Here is an 18,475-nt window from a genome sequence, read left to right on the forward strand (position 1 = left end):
GGATGAGTGGGACAAGGAGCTGGGAGCTGTAAGAAAAAAAAAATCTGGCACCATGAATGGTTTTGGTTGTCTTTTGTTAATGCCTGGCCCCTCTGCCTTTCTTTCCAGAAGGAAGTTGTCCTAATCTCTTGGATTAATGTCCCTTTGCAGACCATTCTGCTCCCTTGGTCCCAGCAATTTAACATGCTCACTGTTTTTCTGGACACCTTCGTCATTTATCATGTTTCAGAGATGCTGGGGATGGAGGCCTGTGTACCTTTGCTGTCCCTTTTCCCAGGGCTGACAGCTGCTCAGTGGTGACACAAGCCAGCACACTGGGACCAAGTGCCTGGGAAAGCCCAGGGACTGTTCAGCCTATCCCTCACTCAATGTTTGCACGAGTTTCTTGAAGCTGCCACTCCCCCTTGTTGCTTAAACATACAGAGTGATATGCTGTAAACTAAACACGTAACCTCAGGCCCCTAAGCAAACACAGACTTCAATATTGTTGAGCTTGGTGATGGGATGGCCTGTTTCCATTTAAAATATTTCAGATTCTTTCATACCAGTTCTCCCTGTGAAAACAAGCTACTGGTGCTTCTAATGCCTATAGGTTTGTTTTCAGGCTCCCTGACTCTTTTTTCTGGATGTTTCTTTTACCCATCCCAAAGATGAGAGGTTCTGGCCCTGGATTCCAGCACTGCCATCTCAATCCCATCTCCTGTTTCCTGGAAATGAAGCTAACATGTCCCAGCGTTCACTCACTCTTGCTTCTTTCCTGAGTCCCAAAGTCAGCATACCTCATCTGCAAAATAGCAAATTCTAGATATCCAAGAAGTTGCATAATTTCAGCCACAAACCAACACACATACAACTTGTGCAAACTTAGAGCAAAATGACTGTACATAAGTTCTTACTATGGCTAGGAAGATGTATTTTGTTCTTCCAAATTTGCTCAGGATGCTCAGTTTTGTCCTGGGAGTAGAAAGTGGGGTTTTTTGCTATTCTTACCCACTGTTCAAGATGTGGGGAAACTACATCCTGAGCTCTCTGGTTTCCTCTTTTTATTTGTGCTTCAAGCTTCCTCCTCAGCTGTCTGGAGCCTTATCTAAGTACAAATGCTGGCCTCTAGGGCCGCTCTCTTTTTTCCTCATTTTTTTTTCTTATGGAAATGACCGCGACACAGAACCTGCTGTTGCCTTCTTCTGGTTTGTGTATTGCAGGAAGAGGTTTGCCCGTAGGCAGGAGGATCAGCAGACAGAACCAAAATGCTCTAGCAAATGTGGATCTGACCCTCTGTGGAAGGGGAACTTGGCATCTCTTACCACATGAGGCTGAAACGTCCACTCCTCCCCTTAGGCTGTTGACAGAGGATGGGGAAAGTGTTTCCTCACTGTGTCTTTCACCGAAACAGAACAGCTGCAGAATAGTGTGTAATACCACCATCCCCTGGTCTTGGAGCTGTGGAATACTACTCACAGGTGTATCAGTCCATCACTTCAAGTAGATCGTCCTCAACACAGAAATCTGTTCCCTGTGGCTCTGTGAATGACCTGGATATTTTTAGGTGTAGTAGACCATCACTGTTCACAGCAATCCTTCCCCATGGGGCCTTCATGTTCCAGGTAACAACTTCCTCTTGTGTGAAAACACTGCTGTGTGTTTCATGGTCATTGACTGATAATGTGTCATCCTTCCCCATAAAAGTTTCATCTGTCTCAGTTTGAAACTGAACCTTCCCAGGAAAAAAAATAACTAACACAAAACCTGTCACTGGCAGACTAGTGTAAAAAAGCTTATTGTGGTTTGTCAGGTACGTGCACAATTTTAAAGGACTTGAAATACACGGGTCTGGGCATCCTAAGAGGTGTTCAACATGGTGTGAAGTCATGTCTATTTTTCTCTGAGGGGAGCTTGTGTATATCTTCCACTTGTTAAATTTGGACTTCTCAGCCCATAGGTGAGCTCAGCTGACCGAGTTTATTGAATTTGTACCTGTAGAGACAGTGAGTCTAAGCACAGTATTTGCAAAATCAGTTCTAAATTCCGACTATTTTTAAAAACTACTGCTTGATTGAGTTTAATTTATCCAACGTGTGGCATTTTTGTATATATTTGCTTTATTTCCCATTATTATACTCTACCAGCAAATATTCTTTAGAGAAGTAAGTGTGTAAGCTGGTACATAAGCCCTCATACTTCTAGTAGATTTTTTTTTAAGTATTTCTTGGTGATATATCTGTGCAGTTGATATTTATTACAGTGAATACTTTAAAATTTGCATTTATTAACTAAGCATTGCATCGGCTACTCCTATTTCTTACAAAAACTGATGTGCAAGGTGACCAACAAAATTACTTCTGCCATGCCATGCTAAACCATCTAAAAATGTTGCTGTCTTATCACTGGAAGATCAGTTCTCTCTTGCACTTCCCAGGCCAATTTTTCTCATTAAGATGACAAACGCTCAAAGTCTACCTTCATCTCCTGAAACATTCCTCCTTGAGCTTTTGAACCAAAACTGACAGAAATTCACAAAGAATCTAATCACTAAAACCTAAATTATGTATATTGTTTTATTTTGTTGGTCCCTATTTTCCTATTCCCAGGAAGATGATAAATGGGAGTGTTGTCTTAGCAGTTGGAGTAATACAGGCCAGGTCAATACTTGTGAAGGAGAAAGAACTGGTCATTTTTTGTGATGGGCTGCAGTAATGGAAGGGATTTGAAATCCCATGTTCAGATGTGGTTCTCCAGGCCCTAGCATCAGGATCCTGCTTTTCCTGTCTCTCCTTGGGGCAAGAACTCTGGAAGCTGGTGGTAGGCACAGAGCTGGATGGTGTCCAGTCACAGAGAGAAAGTAGAAGTGGCAGCTCTGAGAGGGGAGCAGGTTCTGGCACAGGCAGAGTGGCTGGCTGCAGGTACTGGTGGCCTGTGCTCCAGTGACTTCTCCCCCTGGGTGACCAGCAGGGAAGATGCTGAGAAGCTGGTGCCCACTGCTCTGAAAAGAAAGTGAAAGAGCCAGGGTGGTTCACAACTTCCTTTGCAGTGGGAGGCTGACAGCTCTGTAGGCAGTAGTGTGGAGGCACTTGTGGTTCCTGGCATGGGACTGAGTGTCATAAGCTATGGAGAAAAGTTGCTGAGACTCCTCCAGCACTACCCGGTATTTCTTATTTGTGGTGAGTCAGGGATAAAAAGTGGTGGAGGGCGGAATCCCTTCAGGCCTTCCAGGCAAGAAGTCTAAAATTGGCTCTTTCATGAAGTTCCCCAGGAGATGTAGCCAGAGGGGTGAGTTCATTCCATGGGACAGGTAGGTGCAGGAAATTTTCAGGAGTTATTGCAACTTTGTCTCCTTTCATGATTTCGTTGAGGTTTTTTCCTGTGGGCTGGACCTCATCTAGAAACAAGGAAGGTCATCTCTTCTCTGGACACTTTTGTGTACCTCGCTGGTGTGGAGGGTATCTGTGCAGTCTCGTGCGACTGAAGAAAAAGCAAACAAAAACCGCAAAAAACCCCTACACTAACAAAATGCTTTCTCTCTGTAGCCACAATGCCGTTCTGCCCCCCGAGCCAGGGATGCAGTCCTGCTCCAGAGCACCGCTTCCCTCGGGTAGCCCCGGGCACGCACCGCAGCCCCCGGCCGTGCCGGACCCTCCGGCCCGGTGAAGAAGTCCGAGGTGCTGGTAACGTGGCAGCTCTGAGGCGATCCGTGTTCAGAGAAAAACAGGAGGTCAGCCTGCAAGTTGCACGAATTGAGTCATGTAGAGTTAAACTAACCCCTCCCACAGCCATGGACCACTAAAGCGCCGATTTTCATGAGCACCTCTCACTAAGGCAGCTCGGAACCGGCAGAGGCTGAGAGAGGAAGGAGGGGGGAGCGCGGGAGGAGGGAGCGAGCACCGGCAGTGATGGACGAGCCAAAGGGTAAGGACAGAAGCGAGCGGCCGCTCTCCGCAGGCAGCCCTTACCCCCGGCGAGGGGCGCGGGGCTCGGCGGGGAGCCCCCGGGGTGGCGGTATCCCGCGGCCGGCGCTCCGGGGAGGCTGTGCATATTCATGAGGATCTCCTTCGGGATGTGCCAGTCAGGCGGGAGCTGCGGCTGCGGCATCCCCGGGCGGCGCGTCCCTCCCTCCGCGCCCGCGGAGCGCTGCCGGCGGTGGGCGAGGGCTCCGCGGCGGGGGCTCGCCGGGGTGGGCGCAGCCTTGCCGCAGTCCGCCCCCGGCTGACATCATCTTCCAGCCCTTGGACTCCTGGTCGCTCCTGAAGGGACAATGCCGAGTTGTGACCGGGGAGCCGGGGCGGGGGGCCGCGGCTGCTCGGGGGGAGCCGGCGGCGGCCGCGGGCTGGCGGTCCCCGGGCGGTGCAGCCGGGCGGGCGGGAGCGGGGGCTCCGCGCCGGCGGCTGCCAGAAGTTTGTCCGCGTCAGTGCGAGGGATTCCCTCCCCGCCGCGGGCAGGAGCCGGCGGCGAGTCCCGGCTGCCGCCCGCGCTGTCCCCGGGGCCGGCGCCGCGCTCCAAGGGCGAAGGGGGCGGGGAGGGGAGAGCGAAAACTCAGTGGAAGTGTTGGCTGTTAGGAGACCTCGGTGGGAAACAAGAGCTCTAAGGCTGGAAGCAGGGCGGTGCTGGGTGCGAGGGACTCTCGGTTCACAGGCTCGTCAGAGGAGGATTCCCCACTCGGCAGCCTGGCAGCCCTCTGGCCTTAACTGCGCTCCTGAGGATGGGGCAGGGACCCAGCAGTAGCTGCAGATGCTTATTGCACCGTGATTTTTCTACAAGATGCGTGTCTTGTACTTGGCTTTGCCTTTTATAATCAGCTGACACGGTGCACGTAGCAGCACTAGTCACAACGTTTGGTAGAAACATTTCCTAGTTTAGTATCAGCTTTTTTCTATCTGGGTGCCTTACCCTCTGTTTACAGCTCCTTCTGCAACACGGTCCGTCTTTCCGTACTGCTGACAGCACTGCGCTCTGTGCGGGGCTTTCAAACACAAAGCAGGAACTCGGGCAAATACGCAAGAGGCAGTAAACAGGGAAGATATTTGGGCAGATAGTTTCTTGTTCAGCACCAGGTGGTAGTCGCTCATTTATCATTGTTATGACAACGGGGAAACAAAGTGTGATTTCTTTTTTCCCCCTAGAATAAACAAAATGGTAAACTAGACCTTTGCAACGTTTTATCTTCATAGAATATAATAAATGGCATTTGAGGGGAAGAAGCATTTTCTCAGTCTGACGTACATCAAAATTTAAAGCAAAGACTGGCAGAAGGAGAAGGTTAGCTCATTAGTTTATGCAGTCATGAGTGGAGCTGGAAATATTTGGAGATAATTTTCCTCTACTGAGAAGGGAGATAAGAATAGCTTCGAAACCAGTCTTTTAAAACTTTGATTCCAAAAATGAAATATAATGCTTTAACAGAGATGTCTTTTCTAGTGAGTGAGTAATCACGGGAAAGAAACTTGGATAATGAGAACTGATTTAGGCAAAACGACCAAGTAAGCCTTCTTTTAGAAAATGGAATTTTAAAGAGACAGAAGGAAAGTAAAGGAAACTGACAGTACTCAAGCCGATTGCAGATGAGGCAATGATGGTGCCATAACGGGCCAACCTTCAGAGTGTGCAAGTCTTGCAAGACCCTAAAGAAATTGTATTTCATGTGTGTGGGAAAAGAAAACAGCACACAGTGTTTCTGAGAATGCCTCTAGCAGTATCTCTGCAAGAGGCAGCAGTCAATGGGCCCAACACGGGGCAGTCTGGGACAGGAGGCATCTATCAGGGAGTAGGAAGGTTCCACCTAGAAAGGAGGCACGAATGTACACCAAGGGCAGGTCCTTTCATCAGAAAGTAATTATTAGGAAGTGCTTCAGAAAGACAGCTGTTTCCTATAAGCCTTGTCCACAGGGACTCTAATAAATGCGTTTGGAACATTAGTCTTCGGTTTTAGGAAGCCTGTTTTTGAATACTGGTACTGTCAACTCTGCTTTGAAATTTGAATCAAAATGCTAACATGGCCAAGAAAGAAATTCTGTTTGGGATGCTACAGAGCAACAGGTTATATCATTGATCAGTGTGAATACTTTGTTGGGCAGAAAGCTTGAGAGCCTGATAAATACATGTTACCGGAGGATACATGGGTGTGCTTCAGTCTGGCAAGAGCATGACACCGATCTCACGTAGACAGCAGTGAAAATCAATAAACCTTCTAAAATTTATCTATTTTAACATTAAATGTACTCATGTAGTAACTCTAATATGGAGGTCTCCATATACACAGAGACGAATTTACCTCTGTCAGATGACTGCTCTCTATAGATTGTTGCAGCATGGAAGAGTAATAAAGCAAAATCCAATGGGGGGGAAAAAAAGTAAAGGAATGTGAGTGGAAAATCACAAATTTAAAGAAGACATATTGAGCAGCCAAACCAGCATCAAAACCAAGAATGAAGATGACTTTGATTTGTTCATTCGGGCAGTGAAGACAGCAAATAGAAGTTAAAACAAATTAATGGAAAGGAAGTGCAGAAAGAGGAAATGGAAAACATCTGATAAAAAAGGCAGACTCTGAATTGGGGAAGATTATTTAGAGAAAGTAAAGATGTCAGGGGGAAATCTATATTTATCAGGGCCAGGCACAATTCAAAGGAGGAATTTAGTGTGCCTCAGGAACAAAATAATGTATGTAGTTCAATTGCATGATCATTATGGAGGTGGACAGGGCAAGATTTTAATGATGATGCAGGAAAAAAACAGAAAAGTGTTGTTTAAATACTTTTCCAAATTTGGGGGGGAAGGGAGGAAGTGAATTCTGATATGAAGGAGTATTTCATGGATGTTCATGGAAGTAGCTTGTTTTGTAGATTAATGTTTTGGGGGCAAAAAAGTGTTACAACAATTTGAAATGAAATGTGCCGAACGCTTACTGAGAAGATCTGTATGCTGTGATGTTCATTTTCAGCAAACTGGAACACTGTGGATATCCCTGGCAATGGGAAGAATACTATTGTTCACCCAATATCCCAGCAGTATGATGATGGGTATCCTGGAGAGATATTGCCAATTTAGTTTGACACCAGTTTTCTATAAATTACTGGATAAATCTCCTCAGTAACCAAATTTTAATAGCTAGTTTGATTATATTCTTTTGTCTTCATAGAGGATAAAACTTATCAAAGTAACTTGCAGAAGAACATTGTAGAAATGAGTAACATTGTCAAAATGGATAATGGAATGAATGCATGGAGAAGGAAACTACTCATCCCAGACAGAAGCAAACTTATGAGTTCCCATGGCCCCCTCAAGTGAGCATATTGGTCTGAATCCTAGAATGGAGATAGTCCCACTTACAAGAGTCTGTAGCAAGAACTTCAAGGAATATGTTTCTTTTGGGTTTGGAACTTGGCTGGAGAATGTACTTATAAGAAGGAGTGGTGGGAAGTATTTCAAGCACTGGTAGATCTTTGCTTTCTTGAAGGATCTTTTGTTTACACAGTATGTCAGCTGACTTTGAAAAATAGATGTCACACAAGCCTGGTGTGATTCCCATTTGGGAAAAAAACAGGCTGCATTTTGTCTCATGCATGTTATCACTCATTGAAGTCCTAGGAAAAGAATAAGTGTTCTTAAAAGATGAGTGGCTTTTGAACAAATCCAGGCTGTAAGTTAAGGGACTTCTAAAGCCTGACTCTCCTGAGAGTTAAGAACCACTACACGAAAGGGGAACTGGAAGAACTGATTTCCCTGGCTGCTATTTGACAGGCATGGTCTGGATTATAAGGGTAGGGCTGGGAAGGCACTGGTCCTTTATTTTCCAGTTAATTACTTGCACTTGTTTTATTTTCCAGAGACAAAAATGTGGTTGAAAAGAGTAAATATTAATACCTTCCATGTTTAAACTTCTTCACAATAGATGTGCTTCTGATGTTGTTCTGATTGCAAAAGTCTCCCTATAACTCTCTAGCAAAGAATGAACTAATGGATTAAGACCTGGATAACAATAGACCTCAAAAATAGTTATCAAAGGAAATAATCACGAAACAGCTGTGTTTTCAGAGGTATTCTGGAAGAGGCTTGATGGCATTAGACATTTCCAATAATGATCTAAAAAGCATAAAATCATTGCTGATTTGCAGATGGAGTTTGTCAATGCTAGGAGGACCAGTACAAATACCAATTAAGTCAGAGGAAAAAGTCTAAAGAAGCCAAGAGTGGTTGGAAAGATAAAGAGCAAATAAAAGGCTTTAAGCCAAGCTTGTAAAAGCACAGCTAATGTGACTTTTGGAGGAAAATTGGACATTCAAACACTGAATAGACCAGAACAATTTCCAGACAATGTTGTTCAGAAAAAAAATATGTAGAGGTGTGTATGTATGCATGTGTATGTCTATAAAAATATTTATGTCTGGGACAGCCATAACTCAGAGGTTTTGGTTTCTTCATTACCATGGAGGGAGAAGGTTGTCCTCTAGTCAACCTTATTGTGACCTGCAATCTGTTTGCCCCTTGACTTGTAATTACCAGAAGCATATCGAAAACCCTCGAGGAATTTCTAGAGGAGAAAGAATAAATTTAAGAGGCTGGACACCTGCAAAGCAAAGGGTTACAGAAGCTATAATCATTCATAATCTTTTTGGTTTCACCTAAGTTGCATAACTGGCTTACTGTGGTGCAAAAGTATCATACTTAGTCACATTCCTTCTTTTCCTAAGACATCTTCATACCTGTGGGTTTGAGAGCAGCTAGGAAATGAAACTTTTGGGTTAATACCCTCTGGGCAGGTATTTTATACCTTCTCACTAGCTCAATGCCCAATAACAGTGTTCCACAGAGCTGGATCTGCTTGGAAGTGTGTTGAGACAGGAGCTGCATTCTCAGCTTAGAAATTATCTGTTCAAGGTGGTTAGGATGTGGTTAAAGACAGAAGTGTTCAGGCTGAACTTTGGGATGAAGTAGGTGATACTGAAATTACTTTGGGCGGTCACTTCATAAGAGATTAGTATTGCTTGAGACTGATCAAACTTAAATTGTAAAATTTTAGATCATGTTCACGAGAGAAGCACCCCAGTTGGTTTTCTGAAAGCTGAGTTAGATGGCGACCACTAATAAAATCCTATTTTATTATTGTTTTGTCATCTAGGTGTGAGAACTGGCTTTATGTTTCAACTCAGTGGAAACCTCCCTTCCCTGAGCAGAGCTGAAGGTTTATGGTAGGCATTTCCATCAGTGTCTCTTAGTCACAGAGCTGTTGCCAGAATGCTCACACGGAGAGCAACAGAGCCTAAAGGTGCACGTCTACAGTGGTGTCATTTGACATGAATCTTGCTGCTGAAAGAGAAGAGAAAAGGTGCCTGTCCTTGTCTCTAGCCTTGTTCTTTTTATTCTGTGATAACTTCCAGCTTGTCAAACTTGAAAGTCAGCACCAGCCTGAGCAAGAGAACAGAAGGAGGGTAAGGGTAAAAGTCCCTTTGATGAAAGTTATTGGGGGGTGCAGTGGGGAAATCTTTACTGCAACACAAGGAGAGACACAAAACAAGCCCTGTGCTCTGAAACACTGCTGCATTAGCAGTACAAATTAAGAAATGAATTAAGGGGGAAAGTGAGAGGCCAGATGGAAGAGAACAGAGTCGGCTAATGCATACTGAAGAAATTTATCTGCTCACATCATCTCATGTGTTTGCTGCCCCCAACTGTGGAAAATGCTGGAAATACCTATTCCCCATCCTGCTCTTCGGGCTCCTTGTCCCTCTGTCCCTAGAGCTGCACTGGCCATTCACACTCAAGGGTCAGTGCTGTCACTATTCTGTTGGTGTTTAGCCACCACCAGCAATGCCACAACTCTGCCTACTACGGTTCTTGTCTGAACCCTTTGAGGCCCATATTTGTCCATTCCAGCTTGGGAAGAGCTTTCAGTGAGGATCTGCAGAGCCACTTCACTGTCTTCCTTCACACTGCTTTTCAAATTCCCTTTGTGCTGCCAACACAGGGATTAAGTCTCTAGTATGAGGAGACATGTGTCCATCAGTCTGACCCCCTCTACCCCATGCTCCCTTGTGACCTTCATCCAGCTGAATGCTGCATCTCTTCTGACCAAAAAGCAAGCCTTACAGGGTGGCTGACTGATTTACAGGCTGGGACTTGTACATTTGAGCAAACATTTTTATTTTGCTTAACTAGAAGTTAAAGGCTCTTAGTTTGATTTGTATTCTTCCCTTTGTTTCTGATCCTCCTGAGAATCTTTGCCCTGATCACAGATCCTGGTGTGTTCCTGATGGAGAGGATGCAAAGAAAATGAACCTATTTTTACAAAGGAATGAGATTTAGTTTGTTTTTTCATTAACTGTCTGCAGCCTTTCAGCCACAGCTCAAACCATCCCTGGCCTTTGAGCTCTGTGTGCTGACTGGAAAAGGTGAGTCAGCAGCTCAGGACTCAGAAACCACTTCAACCACTCATTTGGTTCTCAGCACTGTCACAATCTGCTTGTAGGGATCCCGAGACAGTAGAGAGGCAGATGCTGGTTCAGCTGCTGTGAACGTTTCTAGCATTCACCCTGGGCTTAGCAAAAAGGGGTAGACTCCTCCAAAAGTGAGGGCTGGAGGGAATTTGGAGTCCCTTCAGTACAGCTAATGGGATGGAAACATCCAGAGTGCATGGCAGAGCCCAGGGAGCAGGCAAGCAGCGGGAGGAAAGGTGGAGCTGCTTTGTGGAGGGTGGGTTTGGTGGTGGGGACAGGTAACAGAATGGGATTTGTCCCTCTGCTCAAAACTGTCCCTCCCTGCTACCTGCTCTCTGCCAGAATGCGAGTGGGCAGCTCTTGCCAGGGAGAACATCTGCTCTTCACCACAATCAGCCCCTAGCTGCTGGCTCCAGCTTCTTTTGGGAAATGTACTGGAAATCTGCAATTTTGTCTTGAATTGAATGTGCCAAATAAGTTGATCTAAAGCTTCTATATATATATTTAGTCTCACTTCACTGAAATCATATAGGAAGTTTGCTCTTTGTCAGCTTTGTTTGAGACTGCAGTAAACACGAAAACAGCGGAAGCCAAAAAGAATTTTATTCTGGTAAATCCAGTGGTCAGGCTCTTGTTTACAATACTTAGAAATACTGCTGTGACCAAAAACATGGAAGCAATACAAAAAAGAAGAAAAGAATGTTTCAGCAGGGTTCTTTAGACTTTATTCTGTCATTAACTAAAGAGAATTAGGACCATATTTGAAAGGTGGAACTATGGCACAAGACAGAGGTAGGATAGTCCCTTTTGTGGCAGAGCAAACACAGCAGTTAAGCAAACTGTGAAAGTAAACCACTGCACTTCATCTTAAAAATAGTGGTTTACAATAGAACCTGGCCCCATGCTATGAACTCCTTGTTAAAGACAGTAATTTCACAATTCCTTTTTAGGTTACAAAGCGTGTCTCAGCTACAGAGACTAGTAATTTCTCTACCAATTTAAGAATCTTCAGCGCTGTGGCCACTTGGCACCTAAGAATGTTAACTGCATCCCATAGGCCTTGCTGGGAATAGATGTCCTTCTGTAAATAGGGATTTGGAGAACTTCTTTTGCCCCTATATTTCTCAGGAGTCTGTAACTATAAATTTACACATCTTGGGAATTTTTGGTGTGGAGTAGCAGTTAGTCTTTAGTTTATTGGCATCTTTATAATGTAGTAATGAATTCTTTTAACTCTGCTGGTTTCTCCTTCCGCTGTCCCTGAAGTTAATCTGCAGGAAGGAGACAAAGGGAATGCCTTCATTCCTCCATGGGACTCTGATGCCTATGTTTCCCTTTTCCAGCATTTTTCTTCTAACCTAAATGACATTTTCAATTTTTATTCCCTGCTTTTAAAGTTGCAGCACAACTGCATAGAAATTTTAGTATGAGTCATGTGTATCTTACTGGACCATTAATCTCCAAATTGTTGTTAGTCTGGCAGAACATCAGAGAATATATCAAAATGATGGAATTTAAGAGTAGTTGTAGCCAAAGTGTGCTGCTCTTTCCCCGGACCTTGGGAATTCTGCCTCTCTGCAGGAAGGAGTGTGCTGCAATCCCTGGTCCATGAGAGCTACCCAGACAAGCGGATGAGGTGGTCCACAGGGCAGAACACTGGGATGTCTACTGCTCTCTTGGTTTTTCACCAACTGAGGAAATAAGGCTAATGGTGCTGACCTCCGTAAACTCCTTGGCAATATATGGGTAAAAAGCTCTGTGTCAAATTTAAGTGTTACGATTTTTTATTCGGGAAAGGCTGACAAACCTATGATGGAGGGCTCCAGCATTACCTGTTTTGTATTAGTTTCCCATATGATGCGGGCAGACAGTACTGCTGAGAGCTGGAGTCAGCTGTGAAAGCCACAGAGTCAAGGGGAGCCTGGCAATATTGCGAAAGCATTAAGAGACCTGGCCTTGCTTGGTGTCTGTGTGCTGGGAGAAGGCTGGACTCATAAGACTGGCATGAGAAAATGTGCATGCACAAAAGCCTTCTTGTGGGTGTTGTGGCTCTGCTCTGGGATAACTGCAGCTGTCCAGTCTCACAGGAGCTTTATGGGAGAAGCTGAGGTTAATGCCAGCCTTGCCCTGCAAGCCTGGATACAGGAGCAGTACCAGGTCTCTGCTGCACTGGTGACAATGGTCTCACCCTGTACAGTCACAGGGAGCTGCTCTGCCTGTGGCAGGCCGAAAACAGCTCCAGCTCTAACACTGTCGGTGGGATCTTGGTTGTAAACTATTTTAAATCCTCTGTGGTGAGTTGGGCAGTGACACTCAGGGACAGGCTTCAGTGTTGCTCTCCAGGATTTCAGCGTCCTCTGACTTCCCAAAGACTGCCACTGCTTCTGTGCCCATGGATGCTGTGCCACCAGCTCCAAGCAGGAGAGCTGGCTACATCTGAGCAGCAGAGTTGCATGGTTATCCCAGCAGCCCTAAACCTACTTTGCTGTTGTCATAACCTAACCAAGCCAAGGAGACCTTTTCCCAGCTGCAATGGTGGCCTGTGAAAACAAGGTCCTGGCACACCATGACTAAGGTAGGTGTGCAGCTGGAGGAGCAGCAGTACTACAGCTGGCCTGGAAGAAATGAGAATGGAAGTGTGTGTGTGTGTGTGTGAGGCAGAAGAAAAAGAAGCAGCAGATCAAGGAGCAAAAGAATGGTCTGTATTGATAACCAAGGACGTAACTGACTGCACTAAAACTGGGTAAGTGCTGAAAAATGTGTTTGCGACAAGTGTGGCCACTTGCGCCCTGATAAGCCTCACATGAGTGGCTTGCCAGGAAAAGGCCTGGGTGCTGATAAAGCCGCTGTGTGAGCGAGTCCTTGGGGAACAAAACTGCTCAAATAACAGACAGATCACAGTAAACTCCCAGCACATCCTCTCTGCAAGTTGTCCTCCTCCTCTCCCGGCAAGCAGACGGACAGTGGGAGCTAAGGTACCCAAAATGAGGGGGGGAAAAAGGCACTGAGCAGCCACCTGTCCTAGATAAAAGGGATTTCCAGGCAAAAGGATCACCCTGTGGTAACCATTAACTCCGCAAGATGGCAAAAGGCCTGCTCAAGAATGTGTAGCTTGTCACTGAAGAGGAACCCAAGAGGTGCAGTGAGGATTTGGCATTTGGCACCCTCAGTCTCATCTCACACAGGATCCTGCCAGAGCACCTGGGCGAGCTTGGTGCCTGTGAGTATGGGGGGAGCGAGCGTGGGTGAGAAAATGGGACCAAAATGATTCTTCAAAACAAACATCATCTTCCTGTTTCATAAGGTCATGCGCTGTTGCTGCATTAGTTTGCTGTATCATAGATACATGAAAAACTTCTCCATTCTTAAACAAAGTTTTCACATCTTTTTTCATTTATAACTGATAAGACCATCAGAGTTTAAGAAGCTTTTGTTTTGCTGTGATCAATGGTGCAAAAATATAATCAGGTCCAAATTGAGCTGTAAGAGGCTCTAAGAGCTGAAAAATACTGGATAAAAACATCAGACAAAACAGGAGGGCAAGAAAAGTTCTCAGATGCTTTCAGTGATGGAAAGTGCAAAACAGAAACTACTCCCAAGCACTTTGACTTCACCGTTCTCCCCCCAAGTAAGTCAACTTCCCACATGCCTGCATAAAGGCTGAGCAGGTCATGGCCCAGGAAGAGACCTACTGCTGAGAGTCATCTGAGTAAGACTGCTGTGGGAGCCCAGCCAGGTTATAAATGGATTGAAGGGTGGGGTTCCCACATCTTCTCTGAGGAGACAGCCCCAAAGGGTTACTGTACAGCTCCTGTTTCTCCTTCAGCTGCTAACCTGCATTTCCATATTTCACATCTCTTTAAGTGAGCCCCATCCCTTTGTGATCAAATCCTGCTTTCAATTAGTGTTGCTGGCCTTACGAGCATCTGAGGTTTGAGTTGTTCTTCTCTTGTCTTTTTCTGAGTTTTATTTTTTCTCATGTAAGATGGTGGTTTCCATAGATACCTTGGACATTATTTATTTTTCCTTCCTGGACATACAGTTCCTTCCAATGAATTACAGAGCAATTTGCCAGTTCTGCTTGAGGCCTTGGTTCCTTCGTCCATATCACTGCTACACTGAGCATTTTAACACTGTTGTTCTAACACGTCATCTTGATAAGCTGCCTTGTTGTCTTTACACAGCTTTCAATCCACATGACGAAACTCCTGTCCAGCCAGTTTTAAACTCAAAAATGGTACATTGCATGTCTATTTTAGGATTTTGTACTGATAATTGTTGGAAACTTTAGCTCAGCTTTTCTCTGCTATGGGTAACTGTTAAACAGAACAGTGTTTTGTTATTTTTGTTCTCCTTCCCCCCCACCCCCTGCCTTGAGAAATGTTATCAAAGGACAAAGTCTGGCAAAGTATTCAGGATTGGTATGCTCCTAAATGAGAGCTCAGATAGCAACAACGTTGCTCTTTCAGACAGCTCTAGCGTGAGTTTTCTCTCTTTATCCTGTCTCCACCTTGTCCCGGAGGAACGCTATGTCCTGGATTGCAGAGGTAGATGCTAATAGGAGTCGCTGCTTGGTACTTAGTGGTGAGAAATTTGAGCACTATCAGTCTTCCTAAATCCTAACAGAAGCAAAGAAAAATCTGGACGTGGAGTAAGTTACTGCTTTCTTGGGTCTATTCTGCTCTTATCAGGCTATTCAATGCACAAGCAGGGCTGTTCTGCTGATTCAGCATCACAAGAAATTATGCCAGGGCAGCTCCAGGCCACACTTAAGGAATTACAAAGGAGACCATTAGGGTCACAAGTTTTCTCTTTAGCTGATTTATAAATGGATTTGTTTTCTTTCTTGCCCATTTGTCCCAGAGCTGTTAATAAATAACCTTTTCAATGTCCCTGCTCCTGCAGGAGATGTGGGCAAAATGTGTGCTCGTGTGAACTCGCTGCAAGCTCTGCAGCTGGGCTGGAGATCCTGTGGCTGGAAGGTGGGCTCCGACTTGAGCTTGGGACCTTCCATCCCTAGTCAGAGGGAAAATGCTGCTGAAAGAGGCTGGGAAACACAGTGGCCCCAGGGAAGCAGCAGAGCTGTAGCTCCTTTCTGTGTGGGCCCCGAGTTGCTGTTCAGAAGGGTGGGCTGCTGTGACTGTCCCCCTGTACTCATGCTGCCTTATCCAAAATATTTCATGTTTGTAATTTGAAATACTTGAGGCAAGAATAGTGGGGGGAGGAGGGGAAGATTAATGGATAAAAAATTGAAGGCCAAACTATGGCTTGATTATAAATGGATTTCTTTTCCTGAGCCTAATTCTCCTCTCAGGATTCACTGCACATCCCAGTAATAAGTAATTTGAACTTTAGAGATTAATAGCACCCTGTGTCAGCCCATTCATCCAGAAAAACTCCTTTGCTGTTTTGTTACATGTCGGTGTGAGGCTCCAGCCTTTTCAAAGTGCTCCTCTGAGCATGAAAATTTAGATTCATATTTTCTTTATTACCTTTGTAATTTCCAAGAAGCATTTCTTCTCTTACGCTCAGGAACTTTGTCAAGGCCCGTGCCCCTCAATAGCCTTTGATCCCATGTTCCTTCCCACTGGTCGTCACTAAAAATACCACAGGGTAATTTGTTTCCTGCTATTTGAAATGGAAATTGTAGCAGCATGAGGAACAGAGAATTATATTCATGCCAAATATCATGAGCTGAATTCTCCTCATGGTTTGTGGGAATCCTAGTTATTAAAGCTGACCTCTGAGAAATCAGTATATTTTTCCACAAGGCCTGGATGGTGGATGTGCTCCTCAGCAAGATAAAGGAACTATTCCAGCTGTTCCTTGTCCTGCGCTCTCAAATGATGAATGGAGATAGCAGTGCTGACAGCTGGAGGTAAACAGGTGAGTTGGGAAGAGTTTAAGCAGAGTGCTATCTTTACACATGGAAGCCCTAACCCTGAGCTGCTGAAAGGAGGCAGCAGAGCTGCTGTCCTGCCTGAATAGCAAGGGGTTTTTGCTTCATCTGCTAGGATGGGTTGCAAAGGGAAGGTGCCTACAGTATTCACTGCTGCAAATGGGGTGCTATGCATGCTAAGGGAGGAAAAACTCACTGGGTACCTTATAGGACTGAGAAATGCTCCTCTAAGACAGCAAATCCCTGTGCTGAAAATCACAGAATTAAGGGGTGGCACAACCAGGATATAGGGAAAATCCCAGGCACAGCTAGGCACTGCAGCTTATGCACTCTCATGAGGGACTGCTGCGGAATGGGCATCATCCCCCAGGGGCCTTGCAGTGGCTCTGCTGATGCTGCACCAGCTTGGAACAGTGGGTGTGTGTCTGTGTTCAGTCTCCAATGGTTTTTGGTCCTGAATGGGAAGTGAAACTTCAGAAGAAAAGCTGATTGCTTTGCTGTGCAGAAATCCTTGGGCAGCACAGGCAGCGGCTCCACTTGCTGACGTGTGGCACTTTGGGCAGCTGTGCTGTTTATTTTGGAAAGCAGGGAAGTGAGCCCCTGAAAGAAGTAATGTTTAATCAACACACAAGGTGATCCCAGGAATCTACAGTTCAGAGAAAAACAGCCTTGAGGTGTGGTGAGAGGCTTGGTGGCCTCAGCCCCTTCAAGGCAGGGAAGGTTGTCAGTGGAGAGGGCATAAGGAAAGCTGGTGACTGCTGGGGTTGTATTTTGGCACCGCTGGCAGTCAAAGTGTGCTGGGTGCAGAGCATGCTGTGGATAATGGGGGGGTTGGGTCTGTGATCTGTTTCCTCTGCAGCTATTCCCTGTCAGAACCTCCTGTGGGGCGTTGCAGCATTTACAAAGCTCAGGACTTTTTGTTCTCCAGGAAGTTTCTGAACTTGCTGGCCCAACGTGGGAGTTGAAGGGGGAGTGGTTGTTCTGGAGGCTGTTTCCTCTCTTTTTTTCATGATGACTTGTACATCCCCCTCATGTGTGGGTGGTTGATAGGACACAGGGAAGGGTGGGCTCTACTGGGTTGGTGATGTGACTCACACATCACCCATCTTCCCGTGTAAGCAGTAGTCCTGCTCTCTTAAGCAGCAACAGTAATTAAATAGTTGTACACAATAGCTGCCTGGGGATGAACAGGGAGCAAGTGACCAAAGCAACTGAAGGCTAGTGCCCGTTGCCAGCCAGCATGCTGGAGAAAGAGAAGGGCGTGGCTGTCTATAGAGGGATGAGAAAAGCTGATATGATGGTGCATTTTAGTGAAAGACAAGGCAATTTCTCAAAACGGAGGGTGACCGCCTCACAATTTGTAATGCATTACTTCCAGCTCAAGAGGAATGTGTGTTGACCGCAGTCGCAACAGAAAGAGACGAAATTCTATGAGAGTTTTGAATTATTATAAAAGTAATCCCCACTTATTCTGTGTCGACAATGTCTAGTAGCTCTTAAAAGAAATAACATCACAAAATAAAAAATACTTTCACTGAATCAGCAGAGTATTTAAAATGTGGAAATAGGAATGCTAATAAGAAACAGCCCATTGCCTTCTTATTTTGTTCCACAAAAGCCATAATCCAACTGTTGGAAGTTATGTTAATTTGAAAATAACAAAATCTCTTAAAGATGCATATTCAGAGGCAAAAAAAAAGGAAGATGAAATTAGTGTAAATTTAAAGTTGGAAAGTGTAAAAGATGGTCAAAAGAAGCATAAGGAAAAAGTCATGGCCAGTGAGTTAAGAGCAAAGAAGAATGTGAGGATCTTGAGCACAAGAAGAAGCCTGGCAGCACCACTGGGCCATTGCAACTCATTGCATTTGAACTATCAGACAAAGCTGAAAAGGTGTCAGTGCTTCATGCATCTTTTTTCCCCGAGAAAGACAAACAAATGCCTTTACATTATGTGATAGTCAAGTATATTCAAGCAACAATTTAGCTGGGAAGCCAGGGAGGAGGGGAAGCCCCCTTGTGCTCACTGGATATATTCTGATGAAACTTCAAGCTTTGTGGGTAACGGCAATAAATCTTCTCCAGCTAAAATATAACTTTGATGGCTGGTAGCAAATTAATAATACCAGAGGTTTCCTGGCAGGAAACGGATGTA

The 18,475-nt window shown here is 45.2% G+C and overlaps 1 protein-coding gene across 1 annotated transcript in view; it reads left to right on the forward strand.

Moving 5' to 3' along the window:
- Positions 1 to 3,887: 3,887 nt before the first annotated feature.
- The window catches only part of ENTPD1 (ectonucleoside triphosphate diphosphohydrolase 1), a gene marked incomplete at its 5' end in the record, with an annotated part of 28,003 nt that continues 13,415 nt past the window's right edge, over positions 3,888 to 18,475 (forward strand). The window contains one exon of the mRNA XM_082285833.1: positions 3,888 to 3,903. Within this exon, the coding sequence (XP_082141959.1) occupies positions 3,888 to 3,903 (16 nt within the window). The remainder of the gene's footprint in view (positions 3,904 to 18,475) is intronic.

The sequence above is a fragment of the Coloeus monedula genome, assembly GCF_965178545.1.
Source record: "Coloeus monedula genome assembly, chromosome: 8".
Taxonomy (NCBI): domain Eukaryota; kingdom Metazoa; phylum Chordata; class Aves; order Passeriformes; family Corvidae; genus Coloeus; species Coloeus monedula.